This window comes from Bombus flavifrons, chromosome 15, assembly GCF_040668555.2.
Source record: "Bombus flavifrons isolate JBK064 chromosome 15, iyBomFlav1_principal, whole genome shotgun sequence".
Lineage (NCBI taxonomy): Eukaryota > Metazoa > Arthropoda > Insecta > Hymenoptera > Apidae > Bombus > Bombus flavifrons.
The window spans coordinates 1,513,125-1,533,569 of record NC_138456.1 but is presented as its reverse complement, the minus strand read 5'-3'; the positions used below and the strand labels follow the sequence as shown (position 1 = coordinate 1,533,569).

The window sequence follows — 20,445 nt, the reverse complement described above, 5'->3', positions numbered from 1 at the left end:
GCTTAGTACGTGAGACGTTAAAATATTTTGAATTCTATGTTTACATTTTAATGGTGTACGTTTCCAAAATCATTGGATTGTAGACAACATACAATGTTACTGAAAATTATTTAAAGTACTTTATTTTGTATTTTGTATTTTGTATTATACGTGCTAAACACCACCGATCATGAGTAGTGAATATTATGGCACGTCATAATAAAATTGATAGAACTTTACAGCGTTACAGCTTTGCGATACTTAACATTAGAATATGAAAGGAATCTTTATATTTGTATCATTAGATTTTTCATTACATTCAAATTTTTACAGACCCCGTTGAATTTTCCAACTAATCTATTTGCAATTTTCTGAATAAAATTTAGATCAAAGGTTATCGGCCTCAATATTACAGTTCTTAATCCACTATTTATCTATATATATTAGAAACAACTTCTCAAATGTTTTATTACACATATGTCCCGAATCGTTATCTTGCATGAACTAAGTAATTCTGGTCGACTAATCGTTACATTGTTAATGTAGATCAGATATTACCTTTTGTATGAAACCAGCAGTGTTCTAATATTTATAGACGAGGTGTATAATGTGACTTTAGAAGGCGAATACGACATTAGAATCGACTAAAATTTGTGGCGGATCGGTATCAACAGGACGCCGACAGGTCGAGGCATCAACGCGGCACAACACCTCCCGGGCGATCCGCGGGTACCAACCGTCAACACCAGAGGGCTACGACGACGACGAGTCTGTCCATCTAGCTAGTGGTCGAAATACGGTGTCATGATACAAATACCGCACCTAGCGAGACTCCCTCTACGTCTAGGGCAGGGACTACCGGGCATAGCCATCTCAACAGTCAAGTAAAAATCCTGTGTTATCAAGCACTAATCAGACCGATCATAACCTACGGCTGCCCAATCTGGTACAACATATCAGCCTCCCAAATGGAAAAAATTCGCAGATTCGAAAGAAAATGCATCAGAGCTTGCTTGAGTACTTACAGATCCGAACACAGCGGATTCAAAAAATATGTCAAAAACAAAACAATCTACGACCTAGCCAACATTCACCGCATAGACTGTCACATATTAAAATTAACAAGAAACCACTTCGCGCAAGCTGCAAAGATACAAGAAAACAGTCTAATCTTCAGTTGCTTATTCCCAAATGACACATATCACAAAAACACTCTGGCAACAGGCTACATCCCCCCAGAAGCGTTCATATACCTAGACGAAAAAAACTACCTCCAAGACCAAAATAACATCCCAGTAATATACCACATAAAAAGAAAAATAGGAACCAAAACTATACTCTACGAAGAAAACTTAAACGGACAAACCGCAGACACTAGGTGGAGATACAACATGGCCCTCCCTCTGAAAGACACTAAAGACAAACACAGAAAAAACACAAAGAAATATTGGTGGATTCCAAATCCATAATAAAACAAGAGAGAAAACCAGTAAACCGACAGAACACAACTCTGACACCGCATAACACAGGTGTAAACTGTAAATATTTGTAAATATTGTAAATAAACCTATTTGACATGCCCCTCCCCCGCCCCCTCCCTATTATCCCCTCCCCCAGAGGCATACAGCGCCAAAATGTAGACTACCGATGAGTCCTGTTTTGCGACCAAGTTTCAGGACAAAAAAATCAACCAAAAACAAAATTACATAAAAGCTCCGCTCACCAGCGGCTTAAATCCAAAGAATAGATTTAAGATCACAAAAAATGTAAAACGCCGACACATAATATAGTATGGCTACGTCGTACCGTCGCGTATCGGTACTTTTGCCTAACACACCTTATCGAAATTCATAGTTTATTGTGAATACCCAATATGTATTAAAAATTGTATCTTGGTAAATAAACTCTAAAAAAAAAAAAAAAAACTACCGGGCATAGCCTTACTGACGAGTCCACCGGTAGTCCCGGGACGAAACGCAAACTCCTCTTTTCATCTGGCAGCGACAACACTTCCGCCAAAAATTCATCATCATCATAAGGAATACGAAATTTTATTCTTACAACGAAAACTTAGATATTCCCTATCTGACGATAATATAAAATTAATTATTCAAGATATTACAATTAAATTAATTATTCGAATTTCCCGTTTGTTCGTTTATAACTGAATCACCCTTGAAGTGATAATTTTAGTTTCCAGAATTTTGTTTCATGTTTATCGGATTGAATGTACCACAGATTTTTGAAAGTACATCAAATTATGACGTTGAACAACACGCATCACGTGATAAACTTTCTTAGACACAAACAAGTTACGTACAGTTCTACTTCGTCGCGAGTTTGACTGTGACTGGTTGAAATATAAACAAGGTCTGAAATGTTGTGTTGAATCAGTCGTCATCGGCATAAGATGCATGTAGACTCAAAAGAAATTCATTAAGCAAATGTTTGCATGAACTTTCCTTGCTATTTCAATTTTAGATTATATTCGTGTACTTAATTGATTCATGAGCCTTTTTACTGAAATTATTCTACAAGATTCTAACGAAAACGATTACGTTTATTTATTTATTTTATAAATGTGAAATGGTTTTGAAATATGTACTTAAAGTTTTAAACAAGTTCTATAATTCACGACAACTCTTTTAGGAAGTAATATGTAGTAAAGATTGAATGTAGACTTAGAATTGGGTTGAGTAAATTTAGTAAATTGAATATTCAAATAGAGGTAGAAAAGTTTAACTACTATGGTCCCTTCCAACTTTGAGGATAACTTTGGAAATGATTCACTCTTTACCGCCCTTAATCTGTTCTAGATTTTCAATTATGTTCTAAATCTTCGTTTACTATTAACGTACACTTAACAATTAGTAGTTAACACTGTGGATGTTGATCTATCGGATACATGAGAAATATTCTTATAAATATTTTTAGACGGAAAAACAACACAGCTTGCTGATATATACAGGGTGGTTGGTAACTGGTGGTACAAGCGGAAAGGGGGTGATTCCACGCGAAAAAAGAAGTCGAAAATATAGAATAAAAAAATTTTTTTTTAATTTTTTCTTTTTTGTTTAATTTTTTCATCGAGATAACGATCTACAGTGAGATCCGTTATAACGTACCGCACGCGTACCAAGCAAAAATTCAAAGTCGATTTTCTCGAAAACAAAGCCTAAAACGAAAAATTTTTATTGTATATTTTCGACTCCTTTTTTCGCGTAGAATCACCCCCTTTCCGCTTGTACCACCAGTTACCAACCACCCTGTATAATATGATATGTTAATATTCCATAACTCGCTAGTTTAAATTTAATATGAAATTTGGAAAGTTGTAATTGCTATTGATAAAGAAACCATTTGAATTTAGTACATTCATACATTAAGAGATACATACTCATTTACATAAATATATTATTACATGTATAACAAAATAGCTGTTAGCACTGTTTTATAAATTCTACAGTTATTATTTAATGCACGTTCCGTACAGAGTCTTACAAAATACTGATTTGATAAATCAATATTTGTGGTCAGCAGCTACAGACATTCTTTCACTTTTACCCAAGTGCGGAGTTAATTTCTGTGTGAAATCTATTTAAAGTTTTTCTTTCATGATAGAGAAATTGACAAATTATATAAATGCCAAAAGATTTTCAAGAGAAATTCAATGAGGAATTCAATTGTCTCAATTTTATAATTTCCATCTTTTATTACTTGAAAGCAGTGTTTACCACCTTTACAGATTTAAAAAATAACTGATAAAAAAATGTATCAGATTAGTTACATTTATTAACTTGTATATTTAATTTTTATATTTTCAATCATAGTTTATGTCATTACATTTTGTTTAAAGGCTAATTTTTTTAACAGAATATTATACTTTACTCCAATTTAGCACTAAATCAATGCTAAAATGTTCATAAGTATTTAAAAATAAAAAGGATCTTATTCCAGACTATTTTAAAGTTACCGTCTCTTTTCACAAGTGGATTTCTCATATAAACAATAACTTTGTACTTTTCTCAGAGTCTTTTTATGAATATATTATATGTATTATACGAAAATTTTTTAAATTTCGTTAGCAGTGTAGTAGGATACGATAATATGTGAAATAATATATGATATATAATATAATACATAGCGAACTGAAAATGTAGAATATGTCACAGGATATTTATTGCGAACATACACTTACTGAAAAATAAATAAACGTCATGAATGCTAGGATCTTCAATTTCAAACATTGAACCTTCAATTCAAACATCAACAACAATTAAACAAAGGTAATCTCGCTATATATATTACACACTCATCCCTTGATTTACGCTATAATTTTTATCCACGAGTTTTATTATTTTTAGCTTTTATACGCGGTATTAATCTATGCGATCTCATTTTACGCGGGAAGAAAATATATGTTTCTATAATCTTTATTAAATTTACTACATATCAGTGAGACGCAAATTCTTATTTAATTGACTAATGATGTCATTTTGATTTTTTCTGGTTTGTAGAAAGCATGTTTGAACTTGATCGCTTAAGCAATAACAACGGTACTTCCCCATTCTACTTGTAAATACTGCAAATATAAAATGACAGGATGTAGAAAAGAATGTATTTTAGATGTACGATAAAAAGCGTGCCATTCTTGCGGCTGAACAACAATCTTTTCCGTTTTGGTAGATTTTATTTACGCAATTTTCTTCCATGCAAAAGAAGATCACATGGAACGAATAATGCACATAAATTGAGGGAATTGAATTATGGCTTGTTAATATAGTAAATAATTGACTGCTCAAATATTACTTTAGTGATCTCTGCGAAATATGTACATTCAATAAACGTGTAGTACACACATCTAATCTAATACATCTAATAAATATCTTATAACTTTTATATATGTACATTTTCAGATCTGTTTCAAATTTTACCAATAGAATTACGATGGTTGTATTTCATTAAGGTGTTTATAAAATTTTGAAATGTTTTATATAATATATACATAAAAAGTTCCTAGAAGTGTTCGAATACTTTCGTGAGTCTCTGTTCATTCGTAAATCACTCGTCAAATCATCCAGACAATCAATCTCATTCGTACAAAAATAAAGGCTCGAATAGGTATTATTCGATTAAGGATTAAATAGACGAAAAAGGGGAAAGGGGAAAAAAAGCGATAGAATATAGTGCGTACCTCAACGTGTCAGACCAGATCGTACCTTAGGGACGGCCGACGGAAATCGAGCGTCTCGAGGTCGGACGGCTCTCGTCTGCAGAGCGAACAGAACGCGCACTGCAGCGTATTTTTGAACGCTTCTCGGAAGTCGCGATTGAAATACGCGTAGATCAGCGGGTTCAATGCTGAGTTTGTGTACCCGATCCAAAAAAGTATTGCGATAACGATATTGGGACATGGGCAGGATTCTCCGCACAGTGTCGTAATAACGTACCTGTGAACAAAGATTTCAGGATTCAGCAAAAATTTCGTTCGTAACGATTGAATTAACATGTTCGGTGAACCTCGAACAAACTTGAAAATTGAGACACTAGAAACAGAAATAATATATTAACCCTGCTGCGAGCCTCGAATTTCTCAATTTGGATTTCGTTTTAATCGAAAAAAGAATCTTTTTTCCAGAATAATTTTTTCAATTTGAACAACGTTTTTTGTTCGAGAAATTAAAAAAATTAGTTTATTAGATAAAAAGTAGTAAGTATATTGAAACAATTCCAATCAGTTGGAATCGCGAAGAAAATAATAAAGATCGCTTTTTACAATTTTTTGGTCTCAATCTGTACCTAATGGAAATTTAAACAATACATTTTGTAGATTTATGTAAGTTATATACAGGTTGAGTCAAAATTCAGAATAACGATATCGTTCAATATTTAAAGCTTGTAATATTGAGTTTATGTGTGGAAGATAACATTCTTCAAATGCCTTCCACTTATTGCCTGGAAAAGTCAGGCTTTTTCGATAGCATGTTTCACGACAATAGTTAATGTCTGAGGTTCTAATGTTCGAATTTCTGCACGAACGTTTTTCTTCAGCTATTCACGTCTCCCTGGTTTATTCTAATATACTCAGAAATCGAAAGATCGGACGTACGTGGCAGCTAATAATGGACTTATTACTTTGATAACAAAACTCTATCATTTTTACGCGTTGATCCTTTGTGTAACTCATCATAATCCATATCCTAAGCCTCAGTTCTAACATATGTATGAACTTATAACGTGAAATCAAACAAGCATGGAAGTTATTTCTTTCCCAAATCCTATTCTGAAGTTTGACCCAACATAGTATATATGTACATACTGAAAACTCCATCGAAATCGGTTGATGCAGAAACAAGCGATAGGCATCGAAAGATGTAGGTAAGAATTTTTAGATTTATTACGTATATAGGCCGAATGAAAAACTGCGATTTTCATAATTTTTAACCATTTGTTGTTTATAGTAACGTTAGCCGATTAACTGTTTGTCTTTACCTGATTTCAATTCTTCATCTGAACTAAAAGTACTGCTAAAACGATTTTTCTGTTATCGTGGAACGTGTTATTTGATAACTTTTAAAGAATTGAATGGAAAATACACAGAGGGGATGAAGAATGAAAAAGCCTAAATACTTCCTTCGATTCTATATTATTTTATAATTTTTCAATATTTTAACAACTGTGAAAGCTAACCTCAATGATCTCGAAAGGGAAGCACAATGTAATACAAATTTTTATTTTTTAAAAGACTGATCTTTTATTGTATAAAGAGTATACGTATATTTTTTTTATTCTTTACTGCTAACATAGTATTATGGTTTTAACATGATTTTCAAAGATGAAAAGATAATCCTTGCAATCTAACAATATATACTTTTAGAAAAAGATATCAGTTTATCTTGTTTAATTTGATAAAGCAAAGTGATTATAAAAACTAACAGTAAGATAAAGTAAATAAAAATAAAAATATTCATTATCAGACTACTAACAAAACAGAAACAAACTTTGTTTCACCTAGACCTGTTACTCCTATTGTATTCAATTAGTTGTGTTTTCTTATTCTAACAAGAGTAATTAAACCCATTAATTGAGCGCGATGCGCGTCACTATCTTTCTCAGTTTGCACGATATAATTAAATCAATAAACTGTACAAAAATATAACCAATTTAACAGAAACCAACAATTCCGTGAACTCTTAAGATCGTTCTAAGTGCTTCTGCCCAAAGGAAACAAAAGAAAAATACAAAATAATAAAGATTAAATTTTAACCCTCCATAATTTCACTCATGAAAATTTTCCCGGAGCAAGTTTTAAACAGTTGACCTAAAACTGATTATACGATATAGCAAAAATTTGAATAAGTATTCCGACATTTTCTCACATTTTTTGAAAATCTAGAACATTGAAAAGATTAAGGACATAAATAACTCAGCTTTCCTATGGGCAGTATGAAAATATGTTCGCCCATAGAAGATTAAGAAATAGGGTTATCCTTTAGAAATTCTGGATTCCTGAATTCTTACACGCACCACAAGAAGAACGGCAACCAGCAAATTATGAAGGTACCCATGATGATGCCTAACGTTCTGGCAGCCTTGTGCTCTCTTTTCATCTTCATGATATTCTTATCTTTGGTGGGAGTATGCAGATGATCGGTGCTGATCTCGTTTAATGTCAGCGTCTTTGAGGAACCAGCACTATTTAGTTCCCCGTTCAAATTATTCAAATCTTTACTCGGCCTGTGACTCAACAGCATCACGTTGCCCATACGGCTGTGCATCTGTTTTTCTTGCCTACTCGCCTCCTTGAACACGGCGAAGTATGTAAGGGTCATAATAGTGCATGGTATCCAGAACGAGATACTCGACGAGAATATTACGTACACCTTGTTCACTTTGAACTCGCATAATTCAGGATGCTTCTGTCGATGCATTTTGTTCTCTTCTGTGGTATACCAGCCCATAAAGATAGGCATGAACGAGATGAACGCGGGCATAATCCAACAAGCGAGCAGCATGTAAGCAGCTAGCCTCTTGGTCATGATGATAGGGTATTTGAGCGGCTTGACGATCGCCCAGTAACGATCGACCGAGATGCACATCAAATGGAGGATGGAACTGGTGCTAAAGTACACGTCCAACGAATTCCAGACATCACACATGAAATAGCTGAACATCCATTTGCCGGTTATTTGAACGCTCGCGTTGAACGTCATGGCGAACATCGCAACTAACATGTCGGCCAAGGCTAACGAAACTACGAAGTAGTTGGTGATAATTCGTAGCTTCCGGTGCCGCATCACGGACACCATCACCAGCAGGTTGCCAAATACCGCGGTTACGATGATGGAGCCTAAGACGCAGCCTTTTGCGATCGTTATAGGTACGGACCACTTTTGATAGTTCGAGTAGCTGCTGTTCGCGAATTGGTTGTCCTCAGTCGAGATGGCGTTCAAGATGGTCGTCACGTCCATCGAGGACACCACCTCCGTCGACTCGGAGCTCGTCACGATCGTCGTCATACTCGACCACCGCACGAAACCGTACGTTTTCCCTTGACCTTGTTCCTTCTTCTTCTGGCCGGAAGAGACTCGACGGGTGGCCTTAGGTCACGGACGTGCCAACGAGCCGACGTACCAGGCTAGCCTTCATCTTCCCGACGGGGAAAGGGCGATGCCTCTTGCCAAGTTCCTTGTACCCTGGGACGCTTGCCAGCGTTAATCGCTGATACGCGGGTGCACCGTTTGCTTCTTCCAAGGTTTTTGCTCGAATAGTTTGGCTTCGAGAGTTAATCAGAATCGTGTGCGGTGGCCTGGGAGCTTGGTACCTCGGTTTTACATTCCACGAGGCTTCCGTTAGCGGTTACCTGAAAAATTGAGATTAAATACAAAATTAGCGATGATTTTAATAAGTTTTATATTCAATGAATGTTTGATAGTAATTATTAGACTGCGGATTTTTATGCATTTATAGAAGATGAAAAGTTGCAAAAACGTACAATGCTCACATTATGAAAAATATACAAAATATCCAAGGTATAGTGCTTTCTATGATACTTAGTAAGTAGAATAATTTTCTACCGCGAGGTTCTACTTTTTAAATTATATTCTCAATAAAATATAAAAAATTATATTTCTCAAGAACCCACAATCTAGTAATCATTCTATTAATAATATTATGGGGACGGTAATAGTGAGAGATCAAACATTAGAAATTACTTGAAATATATCTAATACCGTTTAATAGACAAATTTTAATTATATTACTTTGATAAATTTTTCAGATCGTAATATTGTTAAGAAAAATTCTCGTTCCATATTGAATTTTTTTTCAAAATATTTTCAAGTATTCTTATTTATTTTGTGTATTATTATTATTTATGAAAAATTTAATTTTGATTTAATTTTTAATTTAATAGCTAAATTATTGTATTAAACACGACTTCAGATTTTACATTGTGTAAAACCGCCTTCTTGATTCACTTGGAGTCTGGAAAATAGTGTGATTGAAAGTTAGGAGTTTAAAGCCTTGTAATATTCACCAAGGAAGATGATATATGTTTAATTAATATAGATTTTAAGATTAATACTTTTATTAAAATATATTGTAATAAAATGCGTTTAAAATTGTTATACAATTAATGAGTTTAATAAAATTCAAAAGTTCATAATTTACTATTGTTTCTACGGTTTCTTCTGATATTGGTGATAGATTACGAATGTTTAAGCAGTTATGAGGAACTTAAATATGCAAAAAATCGCGCGATATAGAATATATAAAATGAATAAGTATATAAAATGTACATAAAGTACATGAAATATCCAGAATGAAATACTCGTCCAAATATTTAAAGAATGAAGCAAATCTCTATTTAATACTTAGATTCTTCCGTAGTGTTTATAAATGTTGATGATTAATGACTGTATTTTCACATTTACTTCATTTACACCTTACGCGTTGTTATCAGACTTACATAAAGTGCTTTCAAATATAAAATTAAATTTTATTGTAAAAAAAAATTGATTTTAGTTTCAATGTTAGATAATTAAGATTGCAAAGAAATTGGTTTTAAATTCGATGTTAACTAAGAATTTTTCATTCCACTCAGAGAGCATTCTAATCGTAAGATTTTAAAATGTCAGACCTTACTTTTTAATATTCTGTATACGTGACTACAACAAATTTCTAAAGTTTAATACATCAAACATGAGTAATTCTCATTTCTGTCTCCAATTATTTCAAATCGCATCGATTATTCGTATGTATCGGCATTTTTATGGTTTTACAAATATTATGAATGAAAATCCATCCTTTCAATCATCTATCCAATTGATTGAATTGCATTTTTACACAGAAGAAATTTTGATTAAAGTAATCGTTTTTTAGGATTTATGTGTACATAGCTCTCATGACTTCCGTAACACGAATAGCGAATTGAATGGGACGGTTTCACGGTATTTTAACGTGATATTGAAGTTCTTGTCGACTCGATTGAGGCATTCGACACAAGAGAGATATCAAGCACACTAGACGACCCACTTTATTCGATTTGTTTGTACTACTTGCTTAATCTACTCAATCCATTACAATCATTCAGACTATTCAATTTATTCATCTATATGGCACTAATACAGTGCCAGCAGATCTATTTGCTCCAAGTTCTGTATTCTTCGAGCTCTATGACGGCGTTCGACAAAATTGCTTGCATTGTTTCGAATGTTTTCACAAAATGTCGTCCCTGTAAAATTGTTGATAGAAATTTAAATCTTGAAAACTTTTCACTTAAGAAATATTTGGTACTATTCGATAGGAAACTTTCAATTATATTATTTTGTTACATCCTTACACAATAGTGGATATCCTCAAAAATGTTTTGTTTTCCATAGAAGCCTTTTTTTAAAACGTCGCGTTTGAAAGACGTCCAAGTTTTATATATTGCTATTTACTTACTTTAGCTTTATATATTGTTATTAAATCGATATATATGAAATATTATTATCAAATTTTGTTCTATCCTCAATTATCAATCAGATGCATTAATATTAAAATTTAATTATTGGCATGAATGATCAGAATATGTGAATCTTTTTTTCCTATAGCTTTTAGTTTAAGTAACATTTAGGAAAAATTAAAAATGTTCTTTATTTTACTTAAACAATTCTATTTCAAGAATTTATTCTTATAAAATCTAATATAATGAAATAGTTAGATATTCAAAATGTTTATCAGTCAACACGTGAAAATTACATTCATTAAATATATAATGCTCTATAAAAATTACGTATGGATTAAAACTTTTTTATAGATACTTTTGACGTCATTTAATTTCCAATTATACTATTTTTCTATGTTTTGCAAAATTGTTATATTACCAAAAGAGCTTCTCGTTTACAATTGAATCTTTTCTTAAAACATGATGAGGTCAAAGAATTTGGGTTTCATGTATATATATTTATTAAATTTTTTAAAATTTAGTAAGCAAATCATGAAATGGAAGATTTTATATCATATAAAACATTCAAATTAACTATTATCGACGATCAAATCATAAATTAATGCTATTTTAAAACATTTTTCACTTTTTCCTATATCGAAGAATAAGTGGATGAATGAATGTCCTAAATTCTTAATTAGTGGTACTGATTTTAGCAAAACAATAAATCGTCACTGGATTCAGGTAAATCAAACATATTAAAATTATCAAATATGAATTCCCAGAGTGTTCTATAAATAACAGCAAGAATATAGGTTGATGAATAATTAGACACAAAAATCTATAAAACTATAGAACTATTATAATACCTGAACCAATCATAAATTATATTTAATATAAAAACTGACTCACTTTTTTCTTAGAACAGCATATGTATTAATTTGGATAAACGACCTTCGAATTATTACAGAGTGGGTTTTATTAAAATTTAGTACTTCCTTCTAATTTTCAGTAAGAATAAACTTTCTACATACATAAAGTTATTATGTTATGGAATCAATAATAATTCAAAAGAATTCATCAATCGTTATAAGTTTATTTCATTGTTAAGAGGTGCCACATCTTTTATCAAAAGATTCCTAAATTACTCAATTAGATACTCTCTCAAAATCACTGATATGTAATCGACAGAGTAAACAACCATTCTCTCTATTTAAAAACGAATATGAGAAGAGCTTCAAAATTTCACGAATTATGAACACAAATAAGTTTTAATATATAATAAAGAAAAGATATTTTAATTAATTCAATTTATTAAAGTCGCAAAAAAAAAACACTTTGATTTATTATATTAATCCGAAATGATACTCGAAGGGCATCGTGATAACTAGATTGCAAATTTTTATGCAAATTCATATTTCTAAAAATGAATGTAATTAAGAATACAGTATCAAATATTATAGAAAGCACTATACTTTGAATATTTTGTATATCTTTTAATATCATGTGCATTCTGTGCAATTTTCCAGTTTCAAATTTCCTATAAATGTATAAAAATCTGCAATCTAATGGTATCTAAAAAATGTAAACACATTCAGTTTATCAGATGATGAAAACCATTCCGAATCATAGCAATAACGGAAACTTTCTTGAATAGCAACATTAAACTGGTAAAAAGCGTGTGACAATAAGATTATAATATGCTAAACAATCGATCACGTAACTTAAAACTTTAATTTATCTCCAAAAACGACGATAATTTTCCTAAGTTTCTGAATTGCTGCCTGAAAATCCTTCAAGACGCAATCGATAAAGAATCAACAACCATTTCCCCAATTTTCCCCTTGCATCCATTGCGGCGCTAGTTTCCCGACTGTCACCACTCGAAACGAGGACGCGCCGGAAGAATGAGTAACCTTGAATGGGACCCTCTTTTTCTGCTGCCGTCGTCTGTCGTCTCCGGCTTCGTTGACTGTGTCGCGACAGGGCCGTGTCAAGTGCACTCCCGTTCCGTCCATGTAATTTATGATCCGCTATTTTTGCGGTATATTTGGGTCAATTATTCCGACAGTGGCCGTGCTAGCGCCGTGGAGCCGGCACTACCGATGATAAACAACACCCTCCTCCTGCCCAACCACCGTCATTACGCCGAAAGCCTGGAGAACGCCACTTTTATTCCTCCGCGAAATCGACAACCCCTCCAGGGATTCGCGACCAACAGCTTCGATTACGGTTTTGACCTTCGATGCGACATCCTGTCTGTTGGCCTTCTACCGGGTTTTACGTTAGTTTCTCACGAGTTTTACGATAGTTTTGAGGAAGGATCCTCGCGTAATAGGTCGCTGGATAGTGATCAGGGGTGGTGTCCCATTTCAATCCATATAATTAGTTTCTCTGTAAATGGATACGTAAAAGTCATATGATAGTGACACAAGTTTCCTTAAATGTATTAATCGTACAGTTTTTAATATATTAATCGTTTCATCTTGGCATTTCATTTAAAAAATTATTAGCCTATACAAAATTATTAATCTATTTAAAAACCATTTAACCATTTAAAACCATTAGATTATACCAGATATCTTAACTTTCATTTTGTAAAACCTATGATATAAATTACAAGGAAAATGTCTTTCGATACGATAGATTAATAATTTTTTATAGGGATTGCGAAAACCGATCAATTAGTACATTAAAATTTACATGATTGTGTTTGAACGTATGTCACCATCATATGATCTTTATTTTTTCAGAAAAATTACATCATATTATGTCTCCTTCGAAACCATTTAATGCCTGAACATCTTTTTTATACAGCAGGTAGTTTGCCAACAATTTGCACTTATGTATTAAAATGGGACATCCTTTTCAAAGAAAATTATGTTTAGTAATGAGAGTAAAGATGTTTAGGAATATTAATTCCTCCTGTATAGTAATTTTCTTAATAATAGTATATAATTAGTAGCATAACTAAATATATATCTTTCTATTACTATGTTACAATTACCAAAATAGTATAGTAAAGTGATATAATAATAATTATTATTACTAAACCACTGATTTTTATACATGCAAAATATACAAAGTATGTCAGCAATGTATTTACGATATATAATAGCAAATATTTAATGCGATAGTTTTGTGGTCACTCTGACACTTTTTAATTTGCATTATAATGAATTATAATCTTCCTGCACACTTTTATTTTTCATATAAACTGTTATATAATAAGTATTATATAATAAGTATTTAATAAATAAATATGTATACTTATGGATATTTATTTATTAAAATATAACATAATATACTTGTCTGCCTTCTCAGATATTTACCATTCCTAAACAAAAAGAAACGTTCCATACCAAATAATTTATAAACTTAACGCCACTATTACAATTACCTTAATTCTTTATTTTTATTACAGTTATCTAAAACATTATTACAATTATATATTAAAATAATCCGCAATTTAATAATTATTATTAGTACTGTTGCAAAAACGGTTTGTACGATTTTATATAATTTTTACACTAAATAAAGTGATTATTTGAATTATAATTTGTAAAATTTTCTATACAGACTACCCCAAAAATCATGGTGTCGGCTGGTGATTTTACACGCAGAACTAAGTCGAAAGAAGAAGAATAACATTTTTTCATTTAGGCCTTTGTTTTCGAAGAACATGAGTTTAAAAACCCATCAGGTAACCGTGTTTTGACAGAAAGTTTCGAATTACAAAACTTCGATTTCTGCTCGTGTCTGTATTATTAAATAAGGAAAATATTATAATTTGCTTTTTGATTAATAAAATGAATCTTAAAAAGTACTAATCTTATCCTTATTTATGAAACCATTAAAATTAAATGCAGAATAAAAGAAAGCAATAATCGATATCGCGCAAATAAGATAAAAACAAGAACAGGAAGCAAATCGTGGCATTGTTCATGTTTAATGATACGAGAATGACACGAGTAGAAACAAAAGTTTCATATTTTGGAACATTCAGTTAATACACGGTTACCTGATGGGTTTTCAAAAGCAAAGACTTAAATCTTTCTTTTCGACCTATTTTGCATATAGGATCACCACCTGATTTTGTTGTTGTATCGCGATTTTTGGGACACCCTGTATACGTATATATATCTATAACACATACCAGTGGAATTAGATCATGAACTTTAATCGTAGATCTCAACTTCAGTTTATATAACATAAAATACTTTATGATATATAACATAGTTTAAACATTTATATGTAACTAATTTATATGTAATTTATATGTAAATAAATAGCTTAAACATTTAGTAGTTGTTTATCCTAATAACATTGTTATATTGATCTATTGCAATTACATACATATCTGACATATCGGATATCCTATACCATTTTCTTTTATTCACTTTATTTATATCAGATTAGTAATATTAGTACTATGATATTATTTCATTAGCGCATTAATAGAATGCAATAATAGAAACAAATGTTGTAAGATGTACTAAATAATATCGTCGCATACTTTCACATATTACGCACCATGACAAAGTATTTATAAGTAAGTACACCTTACATATTGTTCGTATTGTTGTAGAAAATGTTATATAATGGAAATTGGCTATCATCCAAATACTTAAGCTGTTATATAGTTTATTGTTTGAGTAGTTTCATTACTGCATTGATTGTCTTCAATCGTTTTCATGACATTTAAGAATCGAAGATCGACTGTGATCTTTCTATTCAAGTATACATTTAATGCATTTAGTGTATGTTACTAAAATTTCCAAAGTTGATATTTTTAAAGGCCTGTCTAAATAATTTGTATTTTTTGATCTTATCTGAATAAACGAAAAGTTATTTAGTTTGGTAAATTTCTTTAAATTTATATCAACATACCTAAAACATATTATTATCTTATTATCATTAATTATTCTTATGTTATTTTAACCGAAATTAAAATATACAAATATTAAACTAAACAGCAATATATAAGTTTCTTTCTTCATCAATATTAAAATCAGATTCGAAATCATATTATTGAAAATAAAATATATTAAATAAATAGATTATTAGATATCTGCTATAGGCTCTTTAAAGATAAAAATTAAATAATCAAAACAATTAATCGCTTAAGATTTTTGAAAATTTATAATAGATAAATTAAACATCCGAATTAAATAATGGAAATAATAAATCACCCAAAATTTCCGGAATCTTATAATATATAAATGCAAAGATTTAAGTTACTATTGCGTACTAATACAAATATCTTACTAAAATATTCCACACATAAATGTCCAAATAAAAGCAGATAAATTATCAACTACTCGTGTACATAAACATAACAAGGATCGAGTAACGTTTCTCTGTATATTATTTGCTTCTCAAACTAGATAGCTGTTCTCGACGTAATCTACTGAAACGAAAACAGAGAAACGGAGTGTCGCTCGAGTGTCCATTTATCTTCTCCAAGACGTGCCATCAAGCCGCCATATTCCCCACGAAGTCTCTTTCTTCCGGCGGTCCAAGAAATAACGCTGACAGTCATTCTAATACGGTGACCGTAATACGCGCCACCTGGGGCGACATTGGAGAATGTGGCCTTGACAAGATGTCGACGAAAACGAAGCTTGAGGGTGCCACCTCTCTTCGTATGCTGCACACGAGGAAAATCATAACCCTCATTTAGAACGATTAAAAGAGCGTCGAGCTAAGATTAGACCACGTATCAGACAGTGCTAGGTCTAAGCTAGGTTTGCTTGCCGACATTTCTGTTCTCGCTGTTTCTATCGTAGTTAGATAAATTGAAGATTAAATAAGACAAAATTTTAACTGTAGTAGAAAAAATTTAATAAATTGGAGAAAATTGGAGATTAGCGAGAAATTGAGAGGAATAGAGAAAATTGGAGAGTTTACCTATGGAAAGAAATAGAAGGAAGGAAATTTGTAGGCATTCAGCTCTTTATTTGATAAAGAAAAATATTTGGTAAAGGATCTTTACCGTAGCTACAAGATGTATTAGCAAACTGTACATATTTGTTATAGCATTGTACATATTATTATAGTATTATATATATCTCTTATGAAATATTTACATCCTAACTGATTTAATTGAAGTATATTAGATTTCATACCATTTACTAAGTAGCTCTCTCATATGACTACCAAAGATCAATACTATGAAAATGAAATGAATAGAATCTGATAAAAAGACGCTTCATTGAGAATACGTGCCAATAATATGGCTGCACGTTTGGCAAGAAACAAGATAGTGATTTCCTATTGTGGAATTTGATGCAATACCGAGTGATCTTTAAATACCTGTTTTATTCAGGAGGTTTAGCTTCGTAGCTTTAATGAAGTTGCAGTAGTCACACATTTGATAATCAAAAATAGTGATTGCAACGATAGAACAATCATTATTTTGAAAATTTAGGACACTGTGTTTTTTAATTTCGGTTAGAAAATTTTAATCGTCTGTTTATTTGTCTCAAATTAGCTTTTAACTAATTTTTTAAGTACTAGTAATAATGATAATATTTATAATGTATAAATAACTTTTCCTACTACCATTTTTTATCCATTCCATTGACATGACAGAATCTCTCTTTCCAAATCTCAATTTGCATACTCATTCCAACTTTGCTGATTTTCATGTTCTGTTTTCATTCCCTGTAAGGGAAAGCACTCTTACTTTAAAGGACATATGAAACACACTTATCTCTATCCAAACTCTTCTACTATTTCTATTACCATACTACCGTTTCTATTCAGAGTTTTCTTCTTTGCTTGTTATTTCTGTTCGAATTTTCACTCTCTGCCATTTTATCTTTTACAACCTTACTTTGGACTTAACACAATACAATATTACCATATATCTAAAGCAGTATTTTACACTTTTAAACTGAATATTGCACCATGCATTTCATAATATGTAACATTGATATAAGTATTATCGATACTTAATGCTAACATTAATTGAAATCAGGTATTGTATAATATTCTCTTACAATCAATAGATTAAAATATAAAATGTATATTTATTCAATAAGTGGAGTTCTCTCGTATATCATCCGTTATCTCTTATTCTATTCATTGTAAAAATTAATTGGGCCGTGGAGAACAGTTCAGAAAAAGAGAAAGAAAAATTATACCCCAAAGGACTGAGTTTGGAACTAGGTGTAAACCAACGTGACATATATACATGACAGTGACAATAACAGTACCCTTAACAATAAAGCTATTTCTATAAATCAATAGAAAATCGTTGCATCTTTATAAAAAAAAAGAACCGTTTAAGAAGGTCGTATTAATCTTTGTTACACACGGATTTGATTGGTTTAAAAAGGAATTACTATTATAATTCTCATGTTTCTTCCATTCATTCAAAAGTCTATTCCTGTCCAAATTTTTGTTATACTACACATTAAACATTGTATTAGTCCTTAATATTAATTTCCTTCCCTTTATCATTCCTTAATTATTTTATGGCATTCCTTTAATTACTAATGACCTAACATAAAATGTATGTAATGCTGTTGACGCAATTGCTGCATTTTTCTTAAATCTAATCGAAAATTGATATGTAAATTCTTAGTAATTATGCAAATTCATATTTCTGTTAAAATATTTAAAGAAATCTGATATAATTGAAAATTTATTTCCATCATTCAATATTATGGTACGGCTTTTACATGTTTTACATATTTCTGTTTATTATATGCATTATACTGTACATTTATATATCTTCTGCCATAAATCTATAAAAATCTGCAGTCTTTAATAAGGCACTTGGTGTCACGTTTCATTTCAGATTGTAATTACGACAATATATATTTATAACATAACGGGATATTCCAGAACCCCACAGAATTGGTTATACTATCAAAATATCTGATTGTTTTTTTATTCGAAACAGTTGCGTTACAAAAATTTGGTGCACTCTAGATCAAATCAATATCGAATCGAACTGAAGTGGATCGAACTGAAGCGAATCGAACAAGAGAAAACAGTGCACGTTTCACTGTAATATTTCTCCAATTGATCCGCCATTGGTTTCGATTCCCGCGATGGACCGATAAACCGCTAACACGACCGGTGCCGAGGAAAAAAAAGGATCGTTGCTACGGACAGGAAAAATTTGATAATGTCACCCTGCGGGAAAGGCCGCGATCGATACCAATTTATCTTCCGATTGAAACGCGATTCATTGCTGCAATTGCAGGATGCAACGTCCGCAACACGTGATCCGTTTGCTCCATTTCGCGCGGCATGCAATTCGATTTTCTCGAAACGTACCTAATCGCCTGGCTGCGTCTCTCGAAATCTGATTCTTTCTCGCATTCTCATTTAGCGTTTCTCCAGAAACAACTACACACAACTAGAATCAGCTAGACAATCGTGTTTTCCTTACATGCGTCCAGTCATTCATAACATTCATATTGTCGAGAATTTTTTAGGTATGTCCGTTGCTTGTAACATAACGCTGTGCAAGTTGGAAGTTTACATGGTTATTATTGTACATTTAACTGGGTCAAGTCATAACTTTGGAACAATAACAAGTAAAACAAAATTATATTAAAAAAATGTAACGCAATATCTGAATCTATGCCTTCATTCTTTTTTTTTTTTGTCATAGTATACATATATCGGGTTAGCGTTAGGTTTATGGGCATGTAATGAATCTTTATTCGGACTAGCCATCGTTGTTGTACAATAGAGATTATATTTACTGGTATAAATATTGATTTTTACAAAGTTTGACAAATAACCGTGGTGATTAAATACTCGAGATGTTAGTGATAATGTTCTTAGGTTCAATAACGAATCCACGGTCAACGGGGTAACTCTTCGTTAAACGTAGGATATATTTTGAAGCACAAAGTAATGTTTGCTGTGACGCTCGGTATAATACTGCACGTAAAGACGATGTGCAAACTCTCCAAGGTGATCGCAAGAATAAAAGACTGATGGAAATTTTCCTCTCCTTACGATCGCGTTTGTTCGTTGCATATTGGCTGGGGATACCAACAAAATTCCAGTCACCGTTGCTAGGCACACGCGCGTGGAGCTGACATTGTTCCTGCCCGGAGTTTGATTGTTAATACAACGTGTGTCCCACAATATTGGCACTTCTCTGTTAGGTAAAAACGTTCATCCCGTGACCGTGGCTACGTTCGGCGACCAGTTGTGTCACCTCGAGCCCAAGCCCACCGTCACAAATCTCGGGCAAACATAATAGGATTGAATCATAACAACTATTTCTAAGTTTTATTATTTAAGTACAGCTATAATAAATAGTCTAGACTAAAGTATTAGAGATCTTCCCAAAAATTCCAAAAGAAAGGCGCCGATGTCCCGTCATCTCCGACACATATATTGAATATTGCAGAATTAAAATTAAACTATATTTGAAAATATTTGTTTCCATATGACATATAAATGCGTTAATGCTTTCCTTATATGTACAGGGCACAATCACATTAATTAGTATTTTAGGAATATACATATGGTATCTTATGTAATTTCTTAATCAGTAGGTG

At 32.0% G+C, this 20,445-nt stretch overlaps 1 protein-coding gene across 6 annotated transcripts in view; it reads right to left on the bottom strand.

The window, feature by feature from the left end:
- LOC138187586 (octopamine receptor beta-2R) overlaps positions 1-20,445 on the bottom strand; it is a 190,735-nt gene that overhangs the window by 14,068 nt on the left and 156,222 nt on the right. For 4 of the 6 annotated variants that reach the window (XR_011175212.1, XR_011175213.1, XM_069128525.1 and 1 more), the window contains 2 exons: positions 7,507-8,842; positions 5,199-5,429 (listed from right to left, as the gene is read on the bottom strand). Coding sequence is in view for 4 of the 6 variants with exons in the window: in XM_069128525.1 (XP_068984626.1) it covers positions 5,199-5,429; positions 7,507-8,498 (1,223 nt within the window). In the remaining 2 variants the exon portion in view is untranslated. Of the gene's footprint in view, positions 1-5,173; positions 5,430-7,506; positions 8,843-20,445 lie in introns of all 6 variants that reach the window. The other 2 variants (XM_069128528.1, XM_069128529.1) reach the window with 2 other exon arrangements.